The sequence below is a fragment of the Notolepis coatsorum genome (assembly GCF_963971535.1).
Source record: "Notolepis coatsorum genome assembly, chromosome: 13".
NCBI classification, from domain to species: domain Eukaryota; kingdom Metazoa; phylum Chordata; class Actinopteri; order Aulopiformes; family Paralepididae; genus Notolepis; species Notolepis coatsorum.
Genome location: NC_140177.1, coordinates 34,432,114 through 34,452,435, shown reverse-complemented (window position 1 = coordinate 34,452,435; position 20,322 = coordinate 34,432,114). Strand labels below are relative to the sequence as shown.

The window sequence follows — 20,322 nt, the reverse complement described above, 5'->3', positions numbered from 1 at the left end:
TAAAGAGAGCACACATACAGACAAAAAGAGAAAGAGACAGAAGGAGAGACAGACAGACAGATAGATAGATAGATAGATAGATAGATAGATAGATAGATAGATAGATAGATAGATAGATAGATAGATAGATAGATAGATAGATAGATAGATAGATAGATAGATAGATAGATAGATAGATAGATAGATAGATAGATAGATAGATAGATAGATAGATAGATAGATAGATAGATAGATAGAAAGAAAGTATGTGTGTGCAGCAGTGTAGAAATGATCTTTTAGTGAAATTCTTTTTTATCCACTTTTTCTCCTAATGTTTTTTCTGTATTTTCCTCCCATCCCAATTTTTGTTGTTATGCCAATTCCCCCCTTCCCTTCCTGGTCGTTGCGCACATGTGCCCCCCACTGGTCGGTCTAGGGAGCCCTGAAGTCTATCACATGCTTCCCTCCGATACATAGGAGACAGCCAGCAGCCTCTTTTCACCTGACAGCGAGGACTCTCATTGGTGAAGTGTAACGCATGGGAGGTCACACTAACTTCACCATTTCCCTCCCTCGCTGTGCAGGCGCCCTGACCGACCTGTAGGAGTGGCTGTTTACAATAACCAGATTACCACCCACCGGCTTCCCTCCCGCTGACACCGCCAATTGTGTCAGTATAACGGCCGGCCAAGCCGGAGGCACCGCTGACAGCCGGATTCGATACCAGTGTCTCTGCGGTGGTAGACAGACGCTTAGTCCGCTGTGCTACCCGGCCGCCCGCCATTCAGCCATTGTGTAGTGTGTGATGTGTGCCGGGTGCCATTGTATGGTAGCCATTGAGCCTGCGTAGCCCAAGGTTGGGTGCTACCAGTGGTGGTGAAGGAGGCAATTTCCACCCTACAAGCGCTTTGAGTGTCTAGAAAAACAGAAAAACGATATATAAATGCAATTAATTATTATTAATTATTAATACTACAATACTACACTGTGTTAACACTGTGTTAATAGTATAATACTACACTGTGTTAATAGTATAATGTCACAGTTCCTACCTGGCTTTTCTCTCTCTCTCTCTCTCTCTCTCTCTCTCTCATCTGTGGGCCAATTATGTCAGTGATATAACCCCTCTGCAGATGTCATGAGGCTGCCAGATCGCAACTTCGTATTTCCCAGTTAGTCATGTTATTCTGCTCCCTCGTATAGTTCTCTAGTCTAGTCCATTGTTCTTCGACCGTGTCTAACACTTGTTGTCCTCCTTCCCCACAGTCCTACCTGGTTCTTCACCTTGATCTCTGGCTCTCCATAGACATGCTCTGACCCCTGCCTGCCTGACAACTCTCCTTGCCTTTTCCCGGAACGTATGAGGACCTGCACCCGTTTTGAGCCCTGTCTGGCTGACTACCCTGTACCCGTGTATCGACTCCTGCCTGTCTGACTCTCCTGTCCCGTGCACGTCCCTGGACTGTACGAGTACTCCCCCCCGTGTATCGACCTCTGCCTGAATACCTGACTACTCTTTTATTATTAAATATACCCAAACTGGGTTTGAACAAGATCTGTCTGCCGATTCTCATTATCTGCACATTGGGTTCAATACGTCGAGTTGTGACAATAATACTATAATACTACACTGTGTTAATACTATAATACTACACTGTATTAATACTATAATACTACACTGTTTAATAATATAATACTACACTGTGTTAATACTATAATACTACACTGTGTTAATACTATAATACTACTGTGTTAACACTATAATACTACAATACTACACTGTATTAATACTATAATACTACACTGTGTTAATACTATAATACTACACTGTGTTAATACTATAATACTACACTGTGTTAATACTATAATACTACACTGTGTTAATACTATAATACTACACTGTGTTAATACTATAATACTACACTGTTTAATAATATAATACTACACTGTGTTAATACTATAATACTACACTGTGTTAATACTATAATACTACTGTGTTAACACTATAATACTACAATACTACACTGTATTAATACTATAATACTACACTGTGTTAATACTATAATTCTACACTGTGTTAATACTATAATACTACACTGTGTTAATACTATAATACTACAATACTATAATACTGTATTAGACAGACAGACATACTGATTGGCTGGCTGTCTGTCTGTCTGTCTGTCTGGCTGGCTGACTGACTCAAAAGTGTACTTTGGGGGGCGCCAGGGTGGCACACCACGTAACGCACTTCAGTGCAACGTGGCCGTCCCGGGTTCGACTCCCGGACCCGGCGACATTTGCCGAATGTCTCCTCCCGATATCTTCTCCCATCCTTCCTCTCTGTCTAGGCTGTCTATCCAATAAAGCAATAAAATGCACACACAAAAAGGGTACTTTTTAGTAGCAGAATCCTTGAATAGAGTGAGGAGAGTCCATGCATTTCATAGCAGTCATATCAGATACACTTCTTACAAAAGAGTTACACATTATTATGTATGAGGCAACCAGTTATCTGAGAAGCAGCAAGGTTATTGGCGGAGGGGCATTCAAACCGTGATGTCATTCAGTCCAAACTCATGCAGTCATGTAGAAATACAATATCTATGTATTAAAAATGTGTATTAGTCTTAGACTAACAGCATTAGTCCCAGTATTAGAGTTAGTATCAGTATAATTTTCTTTGGTAACGCTTTATTTTCAGGGTCACATATGAGGCACTGATTATCGCTTATAACCCAATCAGTAGTCTATAAGGTCTTTAAAGGGCATTATAAACCAGTTATCATATTTAGTATTTATTCTTCAATTGTCACAATATGATTATAATAAGCATTCATCTCTTTATAATCTCCTTACTTGTACAAATAAAGACCTTATAAACAAATAATATCAGTGTCATTGTCACAGAGAAGCAACGTACCTCCAGATTAAACTATTACAATTACACATTTGATTTGATTTTGATTCATGAGGTCCCAATTTGGTTGGATTCTGCCGTTGTTGTCAACGAATGTCATTTGGTCAACCGGGTTTCTGTAGTCAGGATTAGCCATGCTGTGGCCTTGTCTCCACTAGCCAGGGTTTAGCCATGCTGTGGCCTTGTCTCCACTAGCCAGGGTTTAGCCATTCTGTGGCCTTGTCTCCACTAGCCAGGGTTTAGCCGTGCTGTGGCCTTGTCTCCACTAGCCAGGGTTTAGCCATGCTGTGGCCTTGTCTCCGATAGCCAGGGTTTAGCCATGCTGTGGCCTTGTCTCCGATAGCCAGGGTTTAGCCATGCTGTGGCCTTGTCTCCACTAGCCAGGGTTTAGCCGTGCTGTGGCCTTGTCTCCACTAGCCAGGGTTTAGACCATGGCTAGCCCCAGCCAGGCTGAACATATCTAATGGAAACACAAACCCAACCATACCATTCCATGCTAGACCATGGCTAGGCCCAGCCTGGCTGAACATAGCTAATGGAGACACAAACCCAACCATACCATACCACGCTAGACCATGGCTAGCCCCAGCCAGGCTGAACATAGCTAATGGAGACACAAACCCAACCATACCATGCTAGACCATGGTTAGCACCAGCCAGGCTAATGGAGACAATAGGCAATAGATTAAAAGATCGATGTTGGGATTAATGATTAAATGATTCAATATGGATTTTATTTTGTAATATTACTTTTCTATGACTCGCGGCTGCCAATTAGAAGACATCTCCTGATCATTCATAATGGTTATTTAATGTTCCGCAACATAACATAAACTTGAACGATGGATTATAAACACTCTGCTGAAGTTGAATGTTGTTTCGAGACATCAGCTCTCTGTTGGACACTGATGCTATTTGTAAGCCGGCGGTCCGAGTCCTCCATATGTACCCTCTGGTAAAGTGTTAAGTGGTTCATGTACTTACAGTAATAACAGCTCATATTGATAGTAAACAGAGTTCCGCAGCGCTCAGAGAAAAGCCAGTAGAAGCAGAAACAGACCAGTCACTTTCAACATGACGTCTCAGTTCCTCCTTTAACTCCAGACCAGATGTGTTGAAGCCCAGTAAAGATTCATGTATTGTAAACCATATGACATCATTAAAGGGATGTGTTGAAGCCCAGTACAGATTCATGTAAACCATATTATGACATCATTAAAGGGATGTGTTCATGTAAACCACAGTATGACATCATTAAAGGGATGTGTTGAAGCCCAGTACAGATTAATGTAAACCATATTATGACATCATTAAAGGGATGTATTGAAGCCCAGTACAGATTCATGTAAACCACAGTATGACATCATTAAAGGGATGTGTTGAAGCCCAGTACAGATTCATGTAAACCACAGTATGACATCATTAAAGGGATGTGTTGAAGCCCAGTACAGATTCATGTAAACCACAGTATGACATCATTAAAGGGATGTGTTGAAGCCCAGTACAGATTCATGTAAACCACAGTATGACATCATTAAAGGGATGTGTTGAAGCCCAGTACAGATTCATGTAAACCACAGTATGACATCATTAAAGGGATAGTTTGGATCTTTGGAACACTATCATCTAACATAATAACTACCTACAGTACCTCATACTATAGTCTACCCATATCACTCTGTATGATGATGTACAATAGTGCTATATATACCATATATATACCATTTCTTTTTATATATATATATATGGATATATATATACCATATATACCATTTCTTTTATATATATATATATATATATATATATATATATATATATATATATATATATATATATATATATGGATATATATATATATATATATATATATATATATATATGGATATATATATAATTCAAACCTTTATTTATTCTCGAAAAGGACAGTTGAGGTCACCCTCATTTTCAATGTTGTCGACAGAATTTCAATGCATAAATCTTTTTTTTTCTTTTTTTATATAATAATAATAAATAATAATAACTTTATATAACACCTTTCACACATGGACCGCAGCCCAAAGTGAACATTATATATATCCATATCTGTCTGAATATACCTACATATATACCTACATATAATCCTTCCATACCTACGTATACCTACGTATACACCTGCATATAACCCACGTAACTCTGTATTATAGCATGTACAATAATGCTGTAACGTATTATATATATATATTCTTATCATATATATATATATATATATATATATATATATATGATACATATTTATATTTATATATATTTTTTTTTATATATATATATACACATTTGTCTGCACATACCTGCATATAATCCTTTTTACACACACTGGTATTTGTTAATTTTTAAGGCCCTTATTCGTAAGCTCCCTCCTTATACCTCATCATTATTGGAATGGAATTTTGGTACCTATGGAACCCATTCTAGTGACTGGATGGTCCTTAAAGTCCCCTGAGTAAAAGCTTGAGATTCTCCCCTCTGTTGCAGAGTTTAAAACCTTGATCTCCAAACTTTTTTTTTTTTTTACTTAAATTTTTATTTTCAGTTTCTTGATTTACAAACAAACATCCACATATAACAATACAATTGGCGGTCAAAATTATAAAAGACAGTACAATACAATTCGACAGATAAGAACTAAAAGATATAGCTGATAGTAGAAAATAATATCAAAATCAAATGAAGAGTTGACCTAAAATAAATTAACTAAAGGGAAAAGGGAAAAACAAAAAAACAAAAAGAAAGAAAAGAGATAAAAGAATAAAGTGATCTCCAACCTTGGTCAATCAAGTTGTTTTAATTTATTGTTATCCTTACTTGTCTTATTGTTGTGATTTTATATGCTGTTTGATTTCATATGCCTTTTCTTGCCTAACTCTGTACACTCGACGTGACTGTAAATTTCGTCAACATTTTGGGAAATTAGCTTACCGTCTTCTCCAGAGAGAGACAAGAAGATAGATACCAGCTCCCTCTCTGTGCGTTCAGTAGAAAGCTATCTGGCTGCATGTTAGCCTAGCTTAGCACAATGAATTGAAGCGGACAGTGCCGGTTAGCCTTCGGGAGAGGTGTTAGTTGGACAATGCCTAGGCCAGTGGTTCTCAACCTGTGGTACGCGTACCACTAGTGGTACTTGGTGGTACTGCTGGTGGTACTTAAACTTAAAAAATATTATACTTTTTTTTAATAATTTTTTTGCAGCCAGGCCACTGAACTTAGAAGCAGGCCAGTGTTTCTAGTTGCGGTGGCGCGATAGTTAGATAACCTAAGTGGGGAACAACCAGGAGATCACTGTGACAGAGATTAATGCAGTCTAAACAGTCATAAATATTTTATTCAACTTCAGCCCTGATCATAACCATTTTTATTTTTAGATTTTTTTGTAATGTCAGATAAAAAATGAAATACTCCCACTTTTCTGAAAAGAGTTGTTGTTAAATCTGACATTACAAAAAACAAAAAAAAACATCAAAATCTGTGTTGTTGCTAATCATTGACACATGCCTAGCCTGTAATAATCCCCCCCAGAAAGATTTACTTTGCATTTGATATATTGAAAATATTTTACTTTTTATGTGTTTTTTTAACAATAATTTGTGATGCCATCACACAAACTGGCATTTAAAGGGTTACAATTCGAAAATGTATTGAATATGTTTTTTTTTCCGTTTTTTTTTACAATAATTTGTGATGCCCATCACAAACACTGGCATCCCTTGTGCCTCCCTGGTCATGAAAACTACTTTCGTGTGTGTGTGTGTGTGAGCACAGCGGTGTCTGTGTTTATTATTATTGGATGGAGGGCACGCTGCCTCCATCAAGTCCTGCCTCCGCTGAGAAAGCGCCCAGACCTGACCTGTAGGCGTCGCTGTCCACAACGCCAGATCCCCATCCATGACTTGCCCTCCCCCTAACCCAGCCAAACGGGTTAGTATAGCGATCAGCCCAAGCCCCAAGCAATGCTGACTCCGGGAGTCGAGACCGCAGCCTCTTGCATTGGTGACGAGCGCAATCTCCGCTACGCCACCTGACCGCCTGGTTAAATCCTATTTCAGTTTAAAATCAGGATAAATCATATTCCAGTTTAAAAGAAGGAGCATTCATATTTCAGTTTAAAATCATGGGGAATCCTATTTCAGTTTAAAATCATGGGGAAATCCTATTTCAGTTTAAAAGAAGTTTAAATCATATTGGTAAATCCTATTTCCGTTTAAAGGAAGGTTAAATCCTATTTCAGTTTAAAATCAAGGAAAATCATATTTCAGTTTAAGATCAAGGTAAATCATGTTCCAGTTTAAAAGAAGGATCATTCATCATCATGGGGAAATTATCTGTTTGCCTGTTATGAACCAATGTTAGAGAAGTTGAAATGTAATGTAGAGAAATTGAGAATTCTCCCATTGTCTATCATAGGCTGTATCAACACAGTAAACATTGTCACTTTACCCAGGTTTTTATATATGTTCCAGAACCTGCCAATTCTTTTAACAAAACCATTTTTTAAGACCCTTGACACTCTTATTATGCTTTTAATTTGGGGATACAAAACACACCGTATTTAAAAACAAATCACCTGTGCAAGCCTATATATAGGAGGCCTTGCCTTACCCATGTTTCAATATTACTACTGGGCAGCCAATGCAAGAGCTCTGGTCTACTGGCAGGACTCATACCCTGGTGAGACCACCACTACCACCCCGGCATGGCTGGCCATGGAGCAGAATGCTAGCAGTATCTCTCTCCCAGCACTTCCCTTTGCAGCAAAAAGGTCACTTGGGGCCGCTATAAGAGACAACTTTATGATAAAGAACTCGTTGAAAATATGGTACCAGATCAGAAACGTTTTTTAATTACCAGAGACGTCTGTCTGTACTCCCATCTGTCATAACCATGCTTTCCCCCCTTCACAATCGGATCACGTTTTTTTTAAGTGGAAGGGAAAAGGAATAGTCTCTATAGAAAACCTTTACATAGATGGTAATTTTGCCTCATTTTCCCAACTCCAGCATAAATAGGAGCTCCCCCCGACTCCTTTCTTTCGGTATTTACAAATCAGGAACTATGTTCATTTAAATGTTCCAAACTTTGAAACGTATACACCGATTGTTGTGATATATTCCCTCATGACCACAGAACCCAATACCAAAGGCCTGATATCCAAGTTTGTAGACTCATTTACAGAACACTATATTCCATCTACACAATGTTTGAGGGAGTCTTGGGCAAGAGATATTCAGGTGGACATTCCAATGGACACCTGGGATGAGGGCCTCCGCAGTGTCCACTCTTGTTCCATTAATTCCAGACATCAGTTAATTTAATTCAAGGTGATACATAGACTTCACTATTCTTGTACTAAATTGCACTCAATATACCCCTCAGTCTCACCACTCTGTACCAGATGTAAATCTGTGGAGGGCTCACTGGGTCACCTCTTTTGGTTTTGCCCAAAGCTCCATAGGTTCTGGAGTGAGGTGTTCCAATGTTTCTCAAATATTTACACCCATAGCTTTCCCCCCAGACCCAGTAGTGGCTATTTTTGGCTGGTCACAAAACATGACAACATTCAGTCACTCTGAGATACAGACTATACGATATGGCATGGTAATTGCAAAGAAATGCATTTGAATGGTGTGGAACAAATAAAGAGTAGCACTTTTCCAGACATGGTTGACAGAACTCGTCAGTGTGCTACAAATGGAGAGAATACGCTATGAGAACGCAGGGCAGCCCAGCACATTTAAAGACATCTGGCAACCTTTTCTTGATTATATATCTCAAGACTGACACAGAAGGCTGGATGATCTGATAGACTATTGGACTTACTTTCTTTGTTTGAAGGGCTAAATTCTTGTTCTGTGAACAAGCATTTGTTGTATTTGTTCTGTAGTGTTTCTCCTCCTCAGCTCCCTGCTCTAAAATGCATCAACTGAAGAGACTTTGCGTCTACTATATATTTTTCATATATATCTTTAAGACTTGATACGTCTAACACTGGTAGGAGGCACCTCTCTTAAGGGGAGGTGGGGGGGGGGGGGGTATTTACATTTTCTAATTTGTCGCTGTTGTGCATATCTGATGTCTTGATTTAGTCTCTTCTGTCTGTTTTGTTTGTATGTGTTAAAACATTGAATAAAAATAATATCAAGAAAATCATGGGGAAATCATATTTCATTAAAAGACGTTTAAATCATATTTCAGTTTAAAAGAAGTTTAAATAATTTTTCAGTTTAAAATCAGTTTAAATCATATTTCAGGTTAAAAGAAGTTTAAATCATATTTCAGTTTAAAATCAGGGGAAATCATATTTCAATCTAAGTCATACCTTCTTGGTATCCCCAGCTCAGATGGTCCTTCCCAGGGTAGAGGTCTGTCTCTTCCTTCACCGGCTCTGCCATGAGTACCCGAGGCTGCTGACACACTGGAGAGAAGACTCGCTGGATCTGAGCAGAGCGCTTACACAGAAAGGAGGCAGAAAAAAAAACTCCACCAAAAAATAGATAGATCACCGGCGTCCTTGTCCTACTGTGGTTCTGCCGCTGATGCGAAGGCAGTGCAAGTGCAACACAACCAGAGAACTGTGAAAACACTTAGTTACACTAAACTAGAACAAGCCGCCGTTCACACAATGAGCCAGTCACTCACTCCTCTCTCTCTCCTCTTGTAGAGAGGCTCCTGGCTGGGACCACTTCCTTTAGCCTCTTACCTACAACTCAGCACGGTGTCTCCTCACAGACCACAGTCTCTCAGACAGTACTCTTTCTCTCTCTCCTCCCTTCTCCCTCTGTCTCTCTCTCTCGTCACTCTCTCCTCCCTTCTTTCTCTCTCACTCCTCCCTTCTCTATTCTCTCCTCCCTCTCTCTCCTCCCTACTCTCTCCTCCATACTCTCTTTCTCTCTCTCTCTCTCTCTCTCTCTCTCTCTCTCTCTCTCTCTCTCTCTCTCTCTCTCTCTCTTTCTCTCTCTAACCCACCCTGGTTCTCTCTCTCTGGTTGCAGGTGTGCTAGTTTGACCTGACTCTGCTCCAAATAATGATGGATGACTGTTCTCCTCCCTCTCCCCCCTCTCTCTTTCTCGCTCTCTCATTTTATGAGCTTTCTGTGAACTTCTCTATCATATGTTCTGTCTCTCTTAATCTCTGTTTCTAGTTTGTTTATCAATTTCAATTTCTACCTTCTGTCTTCTATTTCCTTCTATACCTGATTACTATTTTATCTCTCTTTCACTTCCTCTCTCTCTCTCTCTCTCTCTCTCTCTCTCTCTCTCTCTCTCTCTCTCTCTCTCTCTCTCTCTCTCTCTCTCTCTCTCTCTCTCTCCCTCTCTCTCTCTCTCTCTGTTGTGTGTGCATCAAAGTTACCTTGCGAGTCTTCAGTGAGCCCCGCCCCCAACACAGCCTGAGGAAGGGCAAAAGACCACAGTTACTGTTTATGTCTCTCTCTCTCTCTCTCTCTCTCTCTCTCTCTCTCTCTCTCTCTCTCTCTCTCTCTCTCTCTCTCTCTTTCTGTGTGTGTGTGTGTGTGTGTGTGTGTGTTGTGTGTGTGTGTGTGTGTGTGTGTGTGTGTGTGTGTGCGTGCGCGTGTGCGTGTTGTGTGTGTGTGTTGTGGTAGGAAGGTCAGGGTGATATTTCTGTTGGTCATGAAGTGACCCTGAGGTGAAGAGAAGAGGAATGGTTCAACATACAGAGAGAGAGAGACAGAGAGAGAGAGAGAGACAGAGACAGAGAGAGAGAGAGAGAGAGAGAGAGAGAGAGAGAGAGAGAGAGAGAGAGAGAGAGAGAGAGACAGAGAGAGGGAAAGAGAGAGACATAGAGAGAGAGCGACATGGAGAGAGAGATAGAGAGAGACAAAGAGAGAGAGACATAGAAGAGAGAGACAGAGAGATAGAGAGAGACAGAGAGACGGAAAGATAAATTATGTAATGTTTCTTCTTCTTTGTATCTTCCTTTCTCTCTCTTCCACTCTCCCTCTCGCTCTTTCTTTCTTCTATAATTCCACAGGGTGTGTTTGATATTAATGGCTCTATATTCTTTATAAATAATTGACCTTCATTGTCTAAATGTAGACGTTTTAACACGACCCAGATTCAAACAATCTAATCTGTCACCATGGGGCTTGTCATCCTGGTGTCATACTGGAATCATACTGGAATCATACTGGAGTCATACTGGAGTCAGACTGGAGTCATACTGGAGTCAGACTGGTGTTTTAGAGAGAGATGGAGAGATAACTGCTCTATAGCAACAAAATGCATGTTTGTTAACCTGACTTTAGTGTTAAAAAGGGGAACTATTTCACACCAGGTGAAGAGCCATTTACAGGAATATTAATTTGACAAGGTTTGTTCATTTTGTGTTGATTAGAGATATATTATGATGATCCAGTGGTTTTACACTGTCAGGTCTGATAACATGTTTGATTAGAGATCTAGTATGATGATATAGTTTTCCACTGTCAGTCAGGTTCTGTAAACAGCCCACTGTCTCCCAGGGGACCCATCAGATTATCCTACCGCTCCAGAATTTTCCAGCGGTCCAACTAAAACAAATCTCATTTAACCTGCTGTTTTCTTTTGTTTGTTTTTTGGATAAATGACTAACTGTTTCCTGTTTGTAAATTCACGTATGTGTCTCCTTGGGTGATCTTTAAAAAAGATAGGAAGTTGGAACAGTTTAATAACTTGTATCCCGGCTCAGTGAGAAGAGATGACAGAGGAAGCACGGCGCAGCGGCACCACGTAGTGTGTTTACAGACCACCAGATGGCCATGGCTACAGCTCTGTGTTTACTATCATAATATACATAGCCGTTGTGCCCCTGAAGCGCCACGCGACCAGAGAACAGCTCTGAGTCACTCTGAAATTGTGCACTGCACTCCCCTCTAGTGGTTATTATTAAATATTACAGCACCGCGAGGTTTGATGGTTTTATATTGTTCTGTTTCCAAATTAGGATATCATTATGAATTATATATTGTTCTGTTTCTATATTAGGATATAATTATATTGTTCTGTTTCTATATTAGGATATCATATATATTGTTCTGTTTATATAGGATATCATTATGAATTATATAATTATTGTTTTGTTTCTATATTAGGATATCATATTGTTTTTGATCTGTGATCACTGGTGTTTATGATCTAGGTTCTAGGTAATAGTGATCAGTGGTGTTTTTGATCTAGGTAATAGTGATCACTGGTGTTTTTGATCTAGGTAATAGTGATCACTGTCCTACTGCATGTGTGACGAGTGCAAGTGGAGAAAACAAAGTGGTATACGGTCATGAAGAGGAATTTAAAATGTTTAAATGAACATGCAGATGTTCAGGTGACCCTTGACCTCTTCACAAATACTTTAATTTCTTTGGTCGATAAACATGCTCCTCTTAACGCTCCTCTTAACGCTTTCACTGCGACAATACACAGAAGGTTAACCCTTTCACTGCCACACAACAGTCGGTTGTGTGATAGTAAAGGGTTAACCTTCTGTCGTGTAGCAGTGAAAGGGTTAAGAGACTCAGAATTAAAGATAGAATAGCACCCTGGATCTCTCTGTAGCAACAGCTATGAGAAAGTCAAAATCTGATTACTATTTAGATCTAGTTGCAAGTTCTTACACAAACCCGGCTCAGTTTTGGAAGGCAGTTAACTAGACAAGACCTCTAATTCACTATACCCACTCATATTTGACGATTGTGTTATATCCAACCAGAATGAAATTTGTCTTGCATTTAATACACTTTGCAGTTGCTGGGAACCTGTTTGATAGAGAATATATCAGACTTCTTCCTGTTGATGTTTTAATGTTGATATAGACACTGATTGTGAGGATTCGCCTGTCCCTGGACCTTTTTCCTGTGTTTTCCCTGTCTACTCTCCTCATCAGCCCCCACCCTTGCGATGATTTACTCTCCTCTACTCTTCACCAGCCCCCACCCTTGGACATCCTTGATCCTCTACCTTCACGCACCTGTTGGGAGTTTGCAATCATCTCGGGAGAGTACATAGGTTGCAGACTCCCCTCCAGTCCGGGTCGGGTCGTTCTGTGTTCTGGATTCTGTGTTCTGGACTCTGTATCTGTATCTGTGTTCAGTGTTCATGGAGTTCTGGACGTTACCATTCTGTACGTCACCATCACCTGCCGCGTCTCCGGCGTGAGACGACGGCCCAGCCATCACCACCTGTCGCCGTTTGCCTGGAGTGGGACACCGTCTTCGCTCTCTAATTCTCTACGGGAGGTTTTCCAGTGTTCCCACTCCAGACGCCAAGGCGGCACGCCATCGCTCCCGATTCCACGGGAGGAAGGCGTCTCTTCGTGATCCTCGTTCCTGGGGTGAGGCTCGTCGTCGCTCCCTAGTATTCCACGGGAGGACGGCGTGTTCCCATCCCGGTCCCCTGGGACCCCCTTTGTTCTGCTGCGCTGCCCGTCTGCAGCATCCGAAGAGGAGGAGGAGGATCCCCGTGCCAGGCCTCCGCCGTCGGGCCCCTGTCCCCGTGCCAGGCCTTCGCCGTCGGGCCCCTGGTCCCCGTGCCAGGCCTCCGCCGTCGGGCCCCTGTTTCCGTGCCAGGCCTCCGCCGTCGGGCCCCTGTCCCCGTGCCAGGCCTCCGCCGTCGGAACCCTGTCCTCATCCCTGTAAGCAGCTCTGGCCCTCGCCCTGTCCAAGGCCTTAACCCTGTTCTCTGTCCCTGTCTCCAGCCCGCTTCTCCGGGCCTCTGTCCCTGTCCCCATCTCCAGTGCCCCTGGTCCTGGCCCTGACACTTAGCCCTGGTCCTTAGCCTGTTCGCCTCTTAAAGGCACAGTGCCGCTTTTCCATATTTCCTTGACTCTAGTGTTTTTGTGTTTTCCCTTAAAGGGACTGTGCCGCCTTTTGTTATGTAAGAAATAAATGCCCTGTTTTGGCTTACTCTCATACCTGTCTTGTGTTGTGCGCTTGGTCGGTTACAAACCATAACACTGATTGTGTGAGTTCCGTGGATCACACCCCTCAATTATCCTTTAGTCCTTTTTCACACAATGAAGTATTAGACACTCTCCAATCCATAGATCCCAGGACCTCTACTGGTGAGGATAATTTGGGAAAAAAAATCTAAGACTGGCTGCTCCTTTAATTACAGAGCAATTGATGCATATTTTTTATCTTTCTATTTCCTAGTGTCTGGAAATCTGCCCATGTGATCCAGGTGGTGTTAGAGATTATTTAAATAACTACCATCCTATCTCCAAGTTACCCTGCAAAGCGAAAGTCTTGGAGTCTTTAGTGAATAATCTACTTAATTCCTTTCTCTCAAATCACTCCGTAATAAACCCACACCAACCTGGCTTCAGAGCCAATCATAGCACATTATCAGCCATCTCTTTAGTTACTAACGACATAATATCGGCTTTAGACAAGACACACTGTGCTGCCCTCTTTATTGATCTGTCAAAAGCTTTTAATACAGTCGATCACCACCGTTCTTAAAAAGATTAGGTAGTATTGGTTTGGATAGAAATGCATGTCATTGGTTCCAAGATTATCTGTCAGGGAGACATCAGTGGTTCTAGCATTGAGAGTCACTGAATATAAATACCTTGGTGTGTGGTTCAATGATGAATTTACGTTTAAGTTCCATGTGGAAAACCTTGCCTCCATGTTTCGATGTTCCGAAAATTGGCTTCCTGTACAGAAACAGAACCAGAACCAACTTTCCTTTGATTAGTAGGAAGAGAGTTGTTGAAGCAGTGTTCTTATCAGTCTTGGACTATGGTGATGTAAGTTATAGACATGCTGCTGCCTCCAGCCTTGATGATAGATATGACACTCATCACTGTGTCCTTTATGAGAAGGTTGGTTGGCCCTCTCATACTGGCATTTGTTAATTTTTAAGACCCTTACTGGTAAGCTACCTAGCGGCATGGTGGTGTAGTGGTTAACACTGTCGCCTCACAGCAAGAAGGTCCAGGGTTCGATTCCCGCTTGGGGACCAGGTTTCCATGATGCCAGGTACCCAGGTGGGGTATCTCCCAGGCCCCCCCCCCATAAGATAAACCCAATGGAAAAACATGCACAACAACAGATCGCTAACACCTTGACGAAGACGGACAGGAGCACATGGATTGGTCCCTGGGGCGCGGCTCACGTTGACGCCCTATCTGCTCCCGGCTGCCCATGGGGGGAAGGACAACGGGATGGGTTAGGCGCAGAGACTCAATCGCATCGGCGACTGAGAAAAAGACAATGCATGTGTGTGTGTGCCGCTCCAATTGCATGTCCAGTTCGTTGCATGCCGAATAAAGACCCCCTAAAGAGGTCCTGCATTATATTATTAATATTATCCTTATTTCATTATTGGAATGGAATTTTGGAAACTATGGAAACGTGGTCCTTGGGGTGCCCTGAGTTTGCTCTGAACAAGGTAAATCTGCCTTTTATCAGCTTTTTTATAACTCATGGAATGAACTCAAGCAATCCCTAAAGATTCTCCCCTTTATTGCAGGGTTTAAGACCTTGATCACTAATCATTGTCAATCAAGTTGTACGTGTTTTAATTGATTTGTTATCCTTGCTTTTGTCTACCCTTGTCTTTTTGTCTTATTGTTATGATTTTATATGCTGTGTGATATTCTATGCTTTATTTATGCTTGTATCTGTATGTACACTCAACGTAACTATAAATGAGGGAAACCTCAGTTGCCTTTGAGTTGAAATACAGGTTGGAAATGAAATGAATGTTCGACATGTTCATCAATATGAATGATACATTATTCAGTTTCTATATTAGGATTTCAAACCTTTATTTAAACTCGAAAGGCAACTGAGGTTTCCGTCATTTACAGTCCCGTCGAGTGTACATACAGAAATAAGCACAAAAAAAGGCATATAAAATCACACAACACATAAAATCACAACAATAAGTTGTAAGGATAACAATCAATTAAAACATGTACAACTTCATTGACGATGGTTGGAGATCAAGGTTTTAAACTCTGCAACAGAGGGGAGAATGTCAAGCTTTAAGGACTGTTGGAGTTCATTCCATGAGCTAGAGGGGCATCATAGCAAAATGCAGATTTACCCTGTTCAGAGCAAACTCAGGGGACCTTAAGGACCAGCCAGTCACTAGAATGGGTTCCATATGTACCAAAATTCCATTCCAATAATGATGTAGTATAAGGAGGTAGCTTACCAATAAGGGCCTTAAAAATTAACAAATACCAGTGTTTGTTGCGCCTCTCCATCAGCGAGGACCAACTAACCTTCTCATAAAGGACACAGTGATGAGTGACTTAAGCATTACATCATGCGCAGGAGTGGGTTGTGAGAATTAGACCATGCCTAGGGGTGGTCGTTAGAGTGCCTAAACTTAACCAGTTGGAGACAAGGCGGACAGTAATAAAATTAGCAATCAATCAATCAATTCAATAATCCACGGTCACTTAAAACAGCGCACCTCCCAGCTGCTTCTATAGAAAGTAGGTAAAACTTTTTTATTTATTTTTTGCAATTAATCAATCAATCAATCAATTCGCACGATTTTTATTTTGTTCCACAATGACTCATGACCCATCAATTACATCATCCAACATTGTTTAAGAAACTAAGACATTCGCCATGACAGAATCGTTTTTCATTTAGTCTTTATGACCCTATCACCATATCCTTTCTTAATGTTTACTGTCAGGCTTGTCCGCCATCTTGCTTTCACTTCTTAAAAACTCACATGGCGGAGTGATAGGAATGTGGTTGTGGGCAGGTCCTGGGACCAAGAGCGTTGGGTTATGACAAATACCCACGTGTAATCAGAATCGAGAAATTTGCATGCCGTTGTATAAGTATCTATCATTAGTGATGAATCTGAGGTCAGAGTGACAGACAGAGTCCAAGTATGAGGCCGCAGCGTGTCTATAAATTACATCACCATAATCCAGGACTGATAAGAAAACTGCTTCAACAACTCTCTTCCTACTAATCAAAGGAAAGCTGGTTCTGTTTCTGTATAGGAAGACAATTGTCTGTCGCAACTTGGAGGCGAGGTTGTCCACGGATTTTAAATGTAAATTTCTCATCGAGCCACACACCAAGATATTTATATTCATGGACTCTCTCAATGCTAGAACGACTTATGGTAGATATGTGTAAACCATCATATTCAATGTGTCTGGCTCTAGAAAACAGCATACATTTAGATTTACATTAAGAACCTATTTAACTTTAATAAGAGCTTCCTGGAGGGTAATAAAGGAAGGTCAATTGTGGAAAAATGGTCAATTGTATAGAGTCAGTAATACAATATACAACACAATCAGTCCCGGCGCCATGGGCGGGCATTAGGGGGCCGGGCCCGCCCACTGAGTCAGCTGTGCCCACCCTGGTAAAAAAAAAGAAAAAAAAATGTATTTATTTTTTAATCAAAGTCAACTATCCAAATGCTTAGTCGGGGACAGCCCTAGTGGGCACTGATATCAAGAACAACACTAGTGAAGCTAGCACGGCACTCTGTGAGAATTCGTTTTCTACCCTCAAGAACGTCTTTACAGAACATCGCCTTAGTATGCTTCATCGACGCAACTAAGGCCAATTTAATTCAGTTGGCATTTGAGAAGGACTTAACAAAAAAGTTCAGGAATGAGTGGAGGGGCAGTGTTTTAAGAAGATTTCACTCTGTCCCCAAACACCGCTTGCCGCTCTACTTATGATGGTGAGTAGCCTGTGGAGGAATTGTTTGCTTTTTTATGCACCTTATTTTTGTCAGTTCAGTTCAGTTTGTCAGTGAATTCAGAAGTGTTGAATAAATGGAGACTTTTCAAAGATATAGAATAGAATAGAATAGAATAGAATAGAAATGTATAATCCTGAGGGAAATTTGACACTGCAAATCACTCAACATTAAACATTTAGACAGAACAAGTCACAAATAAGAATAACAAAACGAATGGCCTAAGAATAGAATAAAATGAAATAGAATAAAAATAGAATAAAAGATACAGTAAATAAATACAGTAAAAATATACTGAAGTCTACAGTAGGTGTAATATTGCACAGTGCTGTTTAAAAAGTAAGAGTCCAGGAAGATGGTAACTGTCACTCTGTGCTCAGTGATGCAGTGAGGCACAGTGATGCATTGTATAGTCTGATGGCTGTCGGAATGAAGGACTTCCTGTGCCGTTCAGTGCTGCATTTAGGTAGTGTGAGCCTATAACATGCTCCTCCTGTCAGCCAAGTCTGTGTATAGTGGGTGGGAGGGGTTTTCCCTGATGGCCTGGAGCTTAGCAAGGTTCCTCCTCTCCGCCACCCTCGCTAGAGTCCAGCTCCACCCCAACCACGCTACTGGCCTTCTTGACCATCTTATGCAGCCTGTTTGTGTCCCCTGCTCTCAGTCCGCTGCCCCAGCAGGTCTGTTATATATATCCGTTCAGTGACAGTCTGTTTTTGTATAAGTGAAAGTTCTTAAGAAGTTCTTTTCAATTTCCTCTCTGCTGTTTAGTTCAGCACCGTGGGCAGCGCCAAGCAAGCCACAGCGCCGCTGTCCCAGCTGAAACGTATAAAAGGGAACCTGTGTTGAAAAACCATTGTGCCCCCCTGAGAACATTTTATGCCCCCCCACTCATTTGTTTCTGCAGCCTGGTCTGAACACAATGGTTTGACAACCATTCAGTGAAGAAGACATAATATCATTAATATAAATAGTAAAGAGAACAGGACCTACAATTGAACCCTGTGGCATACCTTTAGTTATTGATACAATTTTGATTGGGCATAACCCGACTTTACACACTGATGTCTCCCTGACATATAATCTTGGAACCAATCACATGCATTTCTATCCAAACCAATAGTAGCTAACCTTTTTAAGAGTAAATGGTGATCGACTGTATCAAATATCAATATGAATGATTTATTATTCTGATATCAATATGAATGATATACTATTCTAATATCAATATGAATGATATATTGTTATGATATCAATATGAATTATATATTATTATGATATTAATATTAATTATATATTGTTCTGATATCGGTATGAATGATATATTGATCAGTTTCCAGGATATCAATATGATATATTGATCCGTTTCTAGGATATCAATATGATATATTGATACATTTCTGGGATATCAATTTGATATATTGATCAGTTTCCAGGATATCAATATGATATATTGATCAGTTTCCAGGATATCAATATGATATATTGATCAGTTTCTGGGATATCAATTTGATATATTGATCAGTTTCTGGGATATCAATATGATATATAGATCCATTTCTGGGATATCAATTTGATATATTTATTAGTTTCCATGACATCAATATGATATATACGTAGATCTGTTTTATGCATATTTTTTCCTAAATAGGGTCCCATTGTGGTTAGCAGAAGGGGAGGGACTTCGCCTCTCTCTGTCCCTACCTCACCAACCTCTTCAAAACGGCCACTGTCTTGATCCATCCTGCCTCCTCCACTACCGGCCACTTTCCAACCTCCCCTTCCTCTCAAAAAGCCTGGAACGCCTCATCGCCACACAACTACAAACCCACCTGCACTCCAGTAACCTACTTGAACCCCTTCACTCCGGATTTCTCCCACTCCACTCCACAGCACAGAAACCACACTCACTGCAGCCTCTGATACCATGAGCCACAACATCCTGCTCACCAGACTTGAAGACCTCTGGTCCTCTGGTCCTCTGGTCCTCTGGTCCTCTGGTCCTCTGGTCCTCTGGTCCTCTGATCCTCTGGTCCTCTGGTCCTCTGGTCCTCTGGTCCTCTGGACGTCTGGTCCTCTGGTCCTCTGGACCTCTGGTCCTCTGGTCCTCTGGTCCTCTGGTCCTCTGGTCCTCTGGTCCTCTGGACCTCTGGTCTTCTGGTGGTCCTCTGGTGATCCTCTGATCCTCTGGTCCTCTGGTCCTCTGGACCTCTGTGTTAACATGATGTAATCTCTTTGCATCTAAACCACTGGCTATATGGTAGTCTAGGTTGCCCTCTTGAGGCTGTGAAACGCATGCGCAGTTAGTCTGTGTCGACCTGGAGCATGAGGTCCACTGTTCGTTAATGGCTCTGTATTGGTGTTATGCACGTTGATTGAATAAACCAAGATAAACGTTGTGTTTATTTATAGTAGACTGACATTGGTAGCAGAGGATGGTTAGCAGAAGATGGCTACTGCTAACTACAAAGTTCCACCGAAGTTCGACGAATCCCGACCATACGAGTGTTGGAAAAATGAAATTTGGAAGCTGGTTACTGAACTTGATAAGAAGAAACAAGCCCTCGCCGTTGTCCTGGGGCTGGAAGGAAGGGCAAGGGACATCTCTATGGAAATACCCGCTTTGGATTTGAACAACAACAATGGTATGGACACACTGCTAGCAAAACTTAGATGGCATGTTTCTCAAAGAAGAGAGAAACCACACAT

At 41.2% G+C, this 20,322-nt stretch overlaps 1 protein-coding gene across 1 annotated transcript in view; it reads right to left on the bottom strand.

The window, feature by feature from the left end:
• The window catches only part of ca8 (carbonic anhydrase VIII), a 74,044-nt gene extending 64,427 nt beyond the window's left edge, over positions 1-9,617 (bottom strand). Inside the window, exon 1 of the mRNA XM_084327299.1 lies at positions 9,249-9,617. Coding sequence (XP_084183425.1) covers positions 9,249-9,321 — 73 coding nt within the window. The 5' untranslated portion in view covers positions 9,322-9,617. The remainder of the gene's footprint in view (positions 1-9,248) is intronic.
• Between the last annotated feature and the right edge of the window lie 10,705 nt (positions 9,618-20,322).